General features: G+C 58.1%; 1 protein-coding gene across 1 annotated transcript; it reads left to right on the top strand.

Annotated features, from left to right (window-relative positions):
• Window positions 1-10,671, top strand: LZTS3 (leucine zipper tumor suppressor family member 3). The gene is given in 6 exon segments (XM_082857144.1): window positions 1-79; window positions 5,309-5,447; window positions 5,449-5,487; window positions 6,064-6,534; window positions 6,872-7,738; window positions 8,079-10,671. Coding segments are annotated over 5 exon segments (2,130 nt in total). The 5' UTR covers window positions 1-79; window positions 5,309-5,393; the 3' UTR covers window positions 8,778-10,671.
• The last annotated feature ends 1,483 nt before the right edge of the window (window positions 10,672-12,154 follow it).

Here is a 12,154-nt window from a genome sequence, read left to right on the forward strand (position 1 = left end):
GTGAGGCAGGCCCACTGCGGCGCCCCTCCCGGCTCCGACCTGTCTGTCGCCTTGCCCGCTGCACCGCGAGGCTCATTCGGTAGGACCCGGAGCCGGGGAGGGGGCGCGTCCCACTGCTGGGATCCTTGGGGGTGAGGGGAGTGAAGATGAGGCCGATGATGTCATGGATGCTTCGCAGGGCCTGGGGGAAGGTGGCGGCCGGAGGGGGTGCGGCCCGGATTATGTCACCTCTTCCCTCTGCGCCCCGCCCCCCGGGCCACACGCCTTGGTGGGGAGCACCGAGAGGTGCGGGAGGGATTCCCCCCACCGCAGAGACCACCCCACCCCCGGGCACCTCCTCGGGATGGCCTGTGGCCGGGGTCTCTGTCGTGGGCAGCGCCCGAGCACCCGCCACCCCCCACCCCCACCCCCGTGCGGGAGGCTCGTGTGTGCGCGTGTGTGTGCTCGGGGTGTGTGTGGGGGGGGCGCTGTCAGCCCCCTCACTCCTGAAACATGGGATTTATCAGAGCCAGGATCTAGGGAATGGGGCCCTTCCCCCTTTGTCGCCAAGGGAAGATGGATCTTCCCTAACACATCCCAACCAAGAAGTTCTGGAGACCTCTGCACCCCCAAAAGCCCTACAGTGCCCCTGATACCTTTTCTCCCTCAGTCCTTTTTCTCGGAAGCCCTTCCTGATTTTCCTGTCCGATTCACTGCCTCTTTGCATTGCTCATAACTAGCATTCCCACACACATTCTCTCTGTATCTCCTCAGTGCTAGGGGCCAGAGATCCAAGACTCTGCCGTCCGTTCCCCCTGGGGGTACTCACAGGCCAGTCTCAGAATGAAATATCCCTGGAGTGGCCTGAGCCAAGTGCTCCAAGACCACCCTACCCCCTCTCCCAGGGTAGATCAGGGATGCTCTCCTGGGAGGCAGCATTTGGATTGGTCCTTGAAGGATGCAGGATGGGCACAGAGAGCTGAGAAGAGATTTTGTGTGTAGAGTGCAGAGGGGCTCAGGTCAAGGGAAATAGGATGAGCAACAGGAGAGGCCTTGGGGGCCCTGCTTCAAGCTCTGCTCTGGTTCTGAGGGCTGAGAGGAATGCCAGGCATTTACCCGTAATACATTCACTTCTTAAGATTCCTGTAGGGTAGGTGTGAGAACCCACGGTGGAATAACCTGCATGCAGTTCCACCCCTAATCAGCTGAGCTGGGATTTACACTTGGAGCTGATACCTCCATAACTCTGTCTATTGCACTTGGTGCAGTAGAATTTGGGCAGAGCACAGACAAGATCGGCTTTGCCCTTTAGAAAGGGTCACTTGGCAGCTGCACAGGGGAGGGAGTGCTGAGAAAGAAAGCCCAGTGAGGAGCCCCCCGCAAAGATGCTGGCAGGAGGGGCTGCTGAGATCTTTAGGGGGTGAATGGGCTGAGCTTAGGGCCTCTGAGACCCAAGAGAAGGGTGGGGTATTCCTAGTTTGGGGAGGGACACAGCTACGGTGGGGTGGGTGGTCACTGTAGGATGGAAGGACCTGCCCATGTAACCCCCAGGTATTGTCTCTTTGGCCCGTTCATGACCACTAATACTGTGTGTAATGTCCTAGGCACTGAGAGCTGATAGGACAGAGATAGAGGCAGAATCGGGCAACAGGCTGTCATCCCAGGTTGTTGAGCTGAGGCCATGAGCCTGTCTTTGCCGACCACACTCAGCTACCTGGGCTAGTTCAGGACCCAGACCCACAAATGAAGCTCAAACCCTTCCCCTGGGCTCAGTTTCCACCTATCAGGGAAACATACGCCCCTGCTTATCCTACCAGTCCCTGCTGGGGTTTTGTGGAAAGAAGCTGCAGCAGCCCAAGCTTGGGAGAGAGAAGGGGCAGGGAACGCTTGTATGGGGCTGACCATAACAGGTTAGAATTATGGCAAGAAGCTGTTTGGAGAACGAGACTCCAGGGAGAGCTGCAGTGGGTTGGTAGTCAAAGATTCCCCAGGTAAACCACAGGGATAGGAGGCTCAGGAAACAGTTCTGGGACCTCATTTCCATCCATCCAGGACTCTGGGCATCCAGGCCTTCCTGGGGACCACACACAATCCAGGGAAACAGTGGGTCTGGGTGGAATATGATCAGCCCCAACCTATGGTCAGATTCTCCTTTACTGAATCTCAGAGAAGGTAGTATTGCATGTTTGTACTGCACCTTACAGTTTGCAAAGAACCTTCCTGTCACTCTCATGATCAACATGATCACTTCTGAGGTTTGCTCCTGTCCACATCCAGGCTTTTGGTGGTGCCCCCTTGCCAAGATCTCTAATCTCACTATTGATGCCTTCCTTCAGGATATCACCACACTCAGGTTTCTACCATGTTAAATTCTAAAATTAGAAGAGAGTCCTTGGATGCCAAACCACCTTAAATTACTGCCTTCTCTGGCCTCCTCTTAAAAGAGAGGGGAGGCTTCCCTTGTGGCGCAGTGGTTGAGAGTCCGCCTGCCGATGCAGGGGACACGGGTTCGTGCCCCGGTCTGGGAAGATCCCACATGCCACGGAGCGGCTGGGCCCGTGAGCCATGGCCGCTGGGCCTGCGTCTCTGGAGCCTGTGCTCCGCAACGGGAGAGGCCACAACAGTGAGAGGCCCGCGTACCGCAAAAAAAAAAAAAAAAGAGAGAGAGAAGGGAACTCTTCCATCTTTCCCTCCAGACCCCCCTCCTACTCCTGTAGTCTGGCTCTGCCTTGCACCACTTTTCTGAAATCATTCTCTCATAGACACGTGATGTTTCCACCTGCCAAATTCAGGACACCCCCGCCAATCCCAATTTTACCTGGTCCCTTTAAAAAAATTTTTTTAATATAAATTTATTTATTTTTGGCTGCGTGGGGTCTTCGTTGCTGGGCGCGGGCTTTCTCTAGTTGCAGTGAGCGGGGGCTACTCTTCGTTGCAGTGCGTGGGCTTCTCATTGCAGTGGCTTCTCTTGTTGCAGAGACGGGCTCTGGGCGTGTGGGCTTCAGTAGTTGTGGCTCACGGGTTCTAGAGCTCAGGCTCAGTAGTTGTGGTGCACTGGCTTAGTTGCTCCGCGGCGTGTGGGATCCTCTCGGACCAGGGCTGGAACCCGTGTCCCCTGCATTGGCAGGCAGATTCTCAACCACTGCGCCACCAGGGAAGCCCTGGCCCCTTTTTTAACACTAGGAGCTGCCCCCACATTCTTGCAGCCCACTCCATCTTGGTCTTCAGGGCCTGCCTTCTCCTGGCCTTCTTCCCACTCCCACACCACCTCCCAGTCTTCTGGGGCTCTACCACTCGAGCTCCATGCTGGGCGCCACCCACACCACCCTTGAATGCTCATGATTCCAGTCTCTTTTTCTATCCGGTATGTGACAGATATCTTTCTCTGGTCTTCCTCAAATCACCCATTTCCCCCAAACATTCTCCTCCTGTCAAGTTAAGGGTGTCACATCCATCCTGGTGCCCCAGTCCAGATTCCTCCCTTGCCCCCACCCCCTGAACACCATCTGTATGAAATTCTGTCCGTTCTTCCTCCCTGCCCAGATCTTCCCACTGGTTCTAAGCCTCAGGCCTCACAGCCTCCACCCTCTCAGTCCCTAGCTGCTCCCTACACTGCATCCAGAGATGGCAAGAGAAGGGGGTCATGCTTAGAATGGGAGGGGGATATCTGGGCTGGAGTACACTGGGAGTGGAGACAGCATGGCCAGGGTGAGTCAAGAGACACGTAGGGCTTCCCTGGTGGCGCAGTGGTTAAGAATCCGCCTGCCAATGCAGGAGACACGGGTTTGAGCCCTAGTCCAGGAAGATCCCGCATGCCGCCAAGCAAGTAAGCCCGTGCACCACAGCTACTGAGCCTGCGCTCTAGAGCCCTTGAGCCACAACTACTGGGCCCGCGTGCCTAGAGCCGGTGCTCTGCAACAATAGAAGCCACCGCAATGAGAAGCCCACGCATCGCAAAAGAGTAGCCCCCATTCACCGCAACTAGAGAAAGCCTGCATGCAGCAACGAAGACCAAATGCAGCCAAAAATATATTTAAAAAAAAAAAGGGAGGCACCTAGGTCACCAGATGAAAGGAGGCACTCACTCTCAGGGTCCTGCACTTGCTGATCCTGCACCTAAATTGAGCCCTAGGTGCCTCTCTTGACTCACCCTAGGTCTCAGCCTTGTGGGACATGTGGAACAGATTAGCTTAAGGGAGCAATGTAGTAAAGTCCTGTTCTCCACACCTGGGGGGTCGGGGGGAGATGCTGATAGAATGGAATTTTACAAAGTCAGTGTGGACTGGTTTGTGGTAAGTTTTCCAACCACCTAGGGCTGTAATTCCAGGTGTGATGGCCAGAAGACTGAAGGGCAAGAGTTTTGTTAAGGCTCCCCTGGTCTGGGGCCTGATAGCACAAACACAGCATTAAAAATGGGCATATGGGTAGAAGACAGTTTGAAGTGCACTCAAGGGGCCGAAGGCTGCTACCAGTACCCCTTCACCTTGGCAGAGAAGGAAGGCTCCCTGCCTGGTTTCTGGTGGGAACAGGGGTTAAAGGCCTGAAGGGCGCCCCCTGCCATTTCTGGCACACGTATTTGAGCGTCTACACTCACAGCAGGCACTGCCTGCTCCCACTGCCCGGCTGGATATGAGGATCTCTGGGGCAGGTCTTCCCAGGTGCGGACTTGAGACAAAGGAACCAGGAAGCGGGGCCTTCCTGAGCGCAGGTAACCCGAGGCCCTGCTCCCCCTGCTTCTGTGGGCCGGCCCTGGGGGAGGAGGGACGCACGTCCACTGAAGGGCTCAGAGAAATTCACGGTGAACTAAGCAGGGTCAAGGTCCACAAGGAGCGGGGGAGGGGAGTAATCCAGGAAGTCTTCCCGAAGGCAGTGAATTCTTGGAGGGGTTCTGCAGGCGCGGAATCCTCCTGGGCGCCGCTGGGCACGGAGGCCCCGCTCCTGCCCCCGCCCACTTGTAGGAACAGCAAGCCAGGAGGGAGGCATGGCAGGCGCCCGCGCTGGCGACGCTGCGTCCTCTGCCCCGGCCTCAGCCAGCCCGGGGGCCTCTGCTGAGGTACTGACCATGGGTAGGGGGCCCTCTCGTGCCAGGCCCCCATGCGGCGGAGTTGGAAAGACCTCCGGGAGGGCCCCCTGCTAGGCGCTGCTGCTGGGGTCCCCGGCAGTCCGCGAGGGGCGGGGCATGCCCTTGGTGGCCCAGATAAGCGCCGCCGCGGCAGCTCCCGCCCACCAGACCCCCAATACCTTTGTCCCCTCCCCGCGCCCGCCTCCCTGGGGTGCCTGGCATGCGGCAGCTCTGCGAGGTAGGTCCTCCATTCCTCCCATTTCGCAGAGGAGAAAACTGCAGTCCAGGATGGCTCAGTCGGCCCGTCCAAAGTCGCGCAGCTGGTCCTGGCCGAGCTGCGAGAGTGAGGCACATGGCCCCTGCAGACCGGGCCTCGGAGGGTCCAAGGCTTGAGGACCCGTCGGCCCCCCACCCCCTTGGAGAGGCAAGGAGAGGATCCTGCGCTGGTAGTGAGCCTCCACTTCTGCCCTTGACTGCAACACCCTGGGTTAGGGGCCCGGGAAGGACTCCCATCCACAGTTTTTGGACAGGGGTGGGTTTCTCTCCCTCCCTTAAGTTCTGAGGTTCCCTACTGAATTCAGGTACTGCTGTCCCCTTCCAACCCCATCTCCCCAGCCCACGAGGTTGGGATATAGGGGTCCAGACCCAGAGTAAAGTACACCTGAGTTCTGGGGGTTGCAGTTAAGAGTTGAGGGGGTCACTGTGTCTGGGAGGCTCATGAAGGAGGTGGGTTTGAGGTGGGAGTTAAAGAATGGAATACTGAGCAGAGCAAAGCTAGGAGGGTAGGTGCATAGTCCCTGGGGGTTGGGCTTTGTCAGGTGTGCAACGGGCAGCCCCTATTACCAAGCTATCATTATTTACCCAGCCCCATTCCTTTACCTTGGGTGTTTGGGAACTCTTGTACCCACTATAAGGAAGGAGACACTGAGGGGCAGGGTGCAGGTGGTGCCGGGTCGGGCTTGCATGGGATGGTGGGAGTGGAGGTGGAGCTGACCTATCTGCTTTCCCACCTGTGCCCACAGTGCCCCCCTGGCTTAGTCATGGCGAAGCTGGAGACACTGCCTGTGCGCGCTGATCCAGGGCGGGATCCCCTCCTGGCCTTTGCCCCTCGGCCCTCTGAGCTTGGACCCCCAGACCCTCGTCTGGCCATGGGCAGTGTGGGCAGTGGGGTGGCCCACACTCAGGAGTTCGCCATGAAGAGTGTGGGCACCCGCACGGGGGGTGGGGGCAGCCAAGGCAGTTTCCCTGGCCCCCGTGGCAGTGGGGCCAGCAGGGAGAGGCCAGGCCGCTACCCCTCGGAGGACAAGGCTCTCGCCAATTCACTCTACCTCAATGGCGAGCTACGGGGCAATGACCACACAGATGTCTGCGGCAATGTGGTGAGCAGCAGTGGTGGCAGCAGCAGCAGCGGCGGCAGTGACAAGGCCCCACCACAGTATCGTGAGCCCAGCCACCCACCCAAGCTCCTGGCCACCTCTGGCAAGCTAGACCAGGTCAGTCCCTGGGGCCTTTTCCTGGGGCAGGAGGCAGCCCATAGAGGAGGGTGAAGTGGGCCTTCTTGGACGTTTTTGCGTTGTAGGGGCTGAGATAGAAGCTGGGCTGGGGAGCCTTGGGGGCCAACTCCAGCTGGTAGGTCTAGGGCAAAGACCTGGCTGTGAGGGGGGCAGGTGGTGGATATAAGGTGGGACTCCAGCCAGGAGGGACTCCCAGGATGGAGATCCAATGGGGGTGGGAGGTGGGGCTGAACAAGTCTAGATCAGAGGGAAGAGACTGGGGGCAAGGCTAAGGTCCCATCCTGATGTCGACTCCCCCTTCCTTGCTTTTGTGCAGTGCTCAGAGCCGCTAGTTCGGCCTTCGGCCTTCAAGCCTGTTGTACCCAAAAATTTCCACTCCATGCAGAACTTGTGCCCCCCCCAGACCAACGGGACCCCTGAGGGACGCCAGGGCCCTGGTGGCCTCAAGGGTGGACTGGACAAGTCTCGGACCATGACCCCAGCGGGTGGGGGAGGGGGCGGCCTCTCAGACTCAGGCCGGAACTCACTCACAAGCCTGCCCACCTACAGCTCCAGCTATAGCCAGCACCTGGCGCCCCTCAGTGCCTCCACCAGCCACATCAACCGCATTGGCACTGCCAGCTATGGTAGTGGCAGTGGTGGCAGCAGCAGCGGTGGTGGGTCAGGCTACCAGGACCTGGCAACCTCTGACAGTGTGCGGGCCTCCAGCAAGAGTGGGTCATCCTCATCCATGGGGCGGCCAGGCCACCTGGGATCAGGGGACGGCGGAGGGGGAGGCCTGCCATTTGCGGCCTGCTCACCACCCTCGCCCAGTGCTCTGATCCAGGAGCTAGAGGAAAGGCTGTGGGAGAAGGAACAGGAGGTGGCAGCTCTGCGGCGTAGCCTGGAGCAGAGTGAGGCGGCAGTGGCCCAGGTGCTGGAGGAGCGTCAGAAGGCCTGGGAGCGTGAGCTGGCCGAGCTGCGGCAGGGCTGCAGTGGGAAGCTGCAGCAGGTGGCCCGTCGCGCCCAGCGCGCCCAGCAAGGCCTACAGCTGCAGGTGCTGCGGCTGCAGCAGGACAAGAAGCAGCTGCAGGAGGAGGCAGCCCGGCTGATGAGGCAACGGGAAGAGCTTGAGGACAAGGTTGCCGCCTGCCAGAAGGAACAGGCCGACTTCCTGCCCCGGATGGAGGAAACTAAGTGGGAGGTGCAGACTGGGGGGTTGGGCATCTCCCTGTGTCCCCTTCCTTCTGTCTCTCTGGAGAAACCCAGAGCAGCAGCCCACAACTATCACAAGAGGTGTGAAGGTTGTGCAGGGATCAATTAGGAGTGTCTGTGAGGACCAGAGCTGTCCCAGGCTGTGTGAGATTAGCCATGTCTGTCCCAAGTCTGAGGAGGGAAGCCTGCATGTCATTTCTGCCATGATGACGAGCTGACCCTGAGCCCTGGGGCAGCTTGATGCCCTGGGGCTGGATATGGGGGCTGGGGTGTGGGTGAGCAGAGCTCTGCCTTCACCCTGACTTCTCTTCTCACCTGTCCCTGCCCAGGTATGCCAGAAGGCTGGGGAGATTTCCCTACTGAAGCAGCAGCTGAAGGACTCGCAGGCGGATGTGTCCCAGAAGCTGAGTGAGATTGTTGGGCTGCGCTCGCAGCTGCGGGAGGGCCGGGCCTCACTGCGGGAGAAGGAGGAGCAGCTGCTCAGCCTGAGGGACTCCTTCAGCAGCAAACAGGCCAGCCTGGAGCTGGGTGAGGGCGAGCTGCCCTCTGCCTGCCTCAAGCCGGCGCTGACCCCAGTGGACCCGGCCGAGCCGCAGGACGTGCTGGCCACCTGCGAGAGCGACGAGGCCAAGATGCGCCGTCAGGCTGGGGTGGCTGCTGCCACCTCCCTGGTTTCCTTGGATGGGGAGGTGGATGCTGGGGGGGAGAGTGGGACTCGGGCCCTGCGGCGGGAGGTGGGGCGCCTGCAGGCTGAGCTGGCAGCTGAGCGGCGAGCCCGGGAGCGCCAGGGTGCCAGCTTCGCAGAGGAGCGCCGAGTGTGGTTGGAGGAGAAGGAGAAGGTCATCGAGTACCAGAAGCAGCTGCAACTGAGTTATGTGGAAATGTACCAGCGCAACCAGCAGCTGGAGCGGCGGCTGCGAGAGCGGGGGGCTGCGGGAGGTGCCAGCACGCCTACACCTCAACATGGGGAGGAGAAGAAAGCCTGGACCCCCTCCCGCCTCGAGCGCATCGAGTCCACAGAAATCTGATCCCCTACCTGGGCATGTGGCCTTTTGACAAATACCCAGTCAAAGGCCAGAGTCCCCAGTGTCCCCCCCTCCGCCATCTCTTTTCCCCATCCCCTGTATCCCCAGACCAAAGAGGTTCTCAAAGCAGCTGTGACCAGGCCCCTCCCCTCCCCTCCCCTCCCCTCACTGGGTGTCTCCCAGCTCTACCACTGCCCCTCTGGGCAGCCCACTCGACCCTCCTCCCAAGGAGGAAACAGGGGAAGGGCAGAGTGAGTGGGGATGAGGAGCCCAGGCAGCAGGGGAACTCATGCTCCTTTTCTTGGCACTCCCTTGTTGGAGAGGTGGCAGGCCTTGCAGTGCCATGAGGTGCCCAGCTCCTTGGTGGGTCTGGGCTGCTACTGTCGGCCACCCTGTGTCCAGAGATGCTCTCTGTACCCATCTCCTTGGCCACGTAACCTGAGGGGGCTTGCGTGCGTTCTGCCAAAGCTGGCACCTTGGACTCCTGGCCTCTCTCCTTCCAGTACTTTTCTCCCTCCTTGGGCAGATTGGCAGGACAAACGGGAGCAGGTGGCCTACCTGTGGTTGAGAGGGCTACTTGCCCAGCCCCTCCCTGCCAAGGTCTCTTGGACTCAGGCCTCAGAGCCTGGCCTGGTCCTGAGTGTGTGTCCATATGTGTGTGTTGGAGGAGAGAAGGGCTGGGGCTGGAGGCTCAGTGCCCAGGGAAGATCTGCCATCCTATTCTTGAGAAGGGTCACCTGGAGGCTTCTTAGCTTTACCCTCACCCTTCTGACCAGGATCCCACAGGACAACAGCCCCATCTGCTTGGCTGACCCCACACCCAGGGCCACTGTCCAGCTCTAACTACAGCTATTAAGTGCCACCTGCCTCTCAGGCACTCCCCTCACCTAGTTTCTGAGGTCACATGAGTGTCTGTGATGTCTTCTTGTGTTTTCCCTGACTTGATTCCCTCAGCCACCTTCTGCTTTCGTGCTCAGCCTATTGCTTTCATGCTCAGAACATCATTGTCTTAGGCCATCTCTTCCCCCAAACCTCACCTTTTCTTCCAGTAGAAAACTGCTTGATCTTTGGTGCACTGCCCACTTCCAAGTTCCACTGGGCCCAAGCTTGAGCCTGAGGCCCTTGTTTTGGGGGGTGGGGGTGGCTATGATTGCTCTTGAAGAGCAAGACTGAACTGAGAGGATCACTGACCTCTGGGTCCCAGAGGCCTGAAGTAGCCCAGTGTTTGCCCAGGGTAGGCCTGGCATGGCCATCAGTGGGGACTGGGGAAGCCAATGTCACTTCCTCCTCTGGGGGCCCTCTCAGAGTCCATCTCCCCAAAATAAGAAGGGAAAGGCAAATTTCTAACACACCAGCAATAAAAATCAGAGGAGGCTTGGCCCTCAGCCCCTGTATTTCTCTCTTTTTACTCTCTCCTTCCCACCCACAGACTGGGTTTGTGGGGCAGGGTGGAGGGAGCTGGCAACTACTGTGAGCAATTCCCCGACCCCTGACCAGCCTCCTCCCATGACTGGTGACTGTTTAACGAGCTGTGCATCCCCCACAAAAACAGGAGTGCCTCTGTGGCCTCTGTCCTTCTGCACAGCCCTTTCCAGTGCCCCTCACCAGATCTCTGAGCTGGGTGGGGGGCTGTCCTGGCAATCACTGCCCATTCCACTCACCCTTCACTGCACCTGCCCCAGAAACTGGGCCTGGGCCAGAGGGGCAGGGGGAAGAGGAGGCATTAGTAGGTTAAAAAAAAATAGAAAAAAATATGAACAGACTTAGCTTTGGGATTTCCAACCACAAAAGAAATTATATATAAATATATATAAATATATATCTCTACCACATGTGATGGAAAGACTTCGTTTTCTTTTCCCAAAGAAATAAAATGGAGAAAGCCTCTTGAGTGGCACTCTTTCGGCATGCTTGTGTCTTTGCAGGTGTGGGAGGTGAGGCTGGGTGAGGGGGGTGTGGAGGGCAAAGCTGGAGTAAACATTTCCCAGGGGAGGCATGAGACTGGAGGTGCTCACTGGGCCGTGCCAGGAGGTTGACCCAAAGCCCAAGCTCCTCCCTGTTGCCCAGGAGGAGTAGTGGTTCCACGTTTCTGCCCAAAGGGGCTTTCTCTTCAGCTCAGACTGTTGCCAAAAGGGTTTCAAACTAGTTCCAGCTCAGAATCTGGATAACAGACTGCTGGTCAGAAGGCAGGTGATGCAGGACAACTAGATGCAGCCTGCAGCATCCTGAGCCACCTTACAGTGATTAGCCAAAGTCTGAGGGCAGAACACATGAAGGCTGAGAACCGGTTTGTAATTAGTGGTGAGGCCCCAAAGGCGAAGCGACCCAAGCGTGCTTCAAGTAGGAAGCTGTCCTTTATAATTCCTTTGGTCATCCTCACAAAGACCCTCAATCAAGAATGCACTCTGCTACAAGTAACACAACCTGATACACAGGACCTGAGTGGTTCGTTTTTCCTCACCTGACAAAAAGTCTGGACATAAGCATCCTCTAAGTGTCATAGGTGTTGGTTCATCAAGGACCTAGACTTTTCATCCTCCTCCTCTCCCATCTTTTGCATGTTCCCTCCATGCCACAAGGCGGCAGCCACCGCTGCGTGAAGTGACTGAGGCAGCAGCACTCTATCATGAAAGTAAAAGCTTTCCAAGAAGCTTCACAGCACCATTCCCTTTAAATTTTGTGGGCTGGAACTGAGTCACATGTTCTTCTCACTTCAGGGGAGCCTGGGAAATTGAGTATTGGCAAAGAGGAACGGGATTGTCGTGGCTGCCAAGGAGCCGTTACAGTTCATTTCATCGCCTAGGCTCTCTCTCTGGGTTCTGCTGGCAAGGACAGAGTCGTAATTAGCAACTCACAGTGTTTGCTCTGGTCCAGCCCCGGTGAGAGAACCCTCTCTGAGCAGTGGTGTCAGTGGTCTAGGGCCCAAAATGCTCACCCCCAGGCAAACAGTGCCCTCCACAGAGCTCAGGAGTTGGGATGCCAGGCTTGCCTCTCCTTGCAGTGAAGTGTCCTCCCTCTCAAGACGGTGCCCTGGAGGGAGCACCATTTCTCAGGTCCCCTTCACAGCCCTTAGGATGGGTGGACCAGCAGCCAAAACACGGACAAGGTGTGACCACCCTGATCACACTGATCGTCTCCAGTGCCCCCAGGGACGGCCGTCTGGGGCCAAGTCCTCCTGGAAGTCTCGAGAGTCTCTTCCCTGCCTAGTTGCCCATACCCACTCAGGTGGGAGCCCGCCTACTTGGGGAGGTGGAGGATCACCCTGGCTCATCTGCCAAAGCTCTGGCCTTTTCAGCCCAGCTCCTCACATCCATTTCTCCTAACAGGCTCGTCTATCCATCACTAACTCTCCTCCTGAGAACGCTTTCTAGATATATCTC

The sequence above is a fragment of the Leucopleurus acutus genome (assembly GCF_964270905.1).
Source record: "Leucopleurus acutus genome assembly, chromosome: 16".
Taxonomy (NCBI): Eukaryota; Metazoa; Chordata; class Mammalia; order Artiodactyla; family Delphinidae; genus Leucopleurus; species Leucopleurus acutus.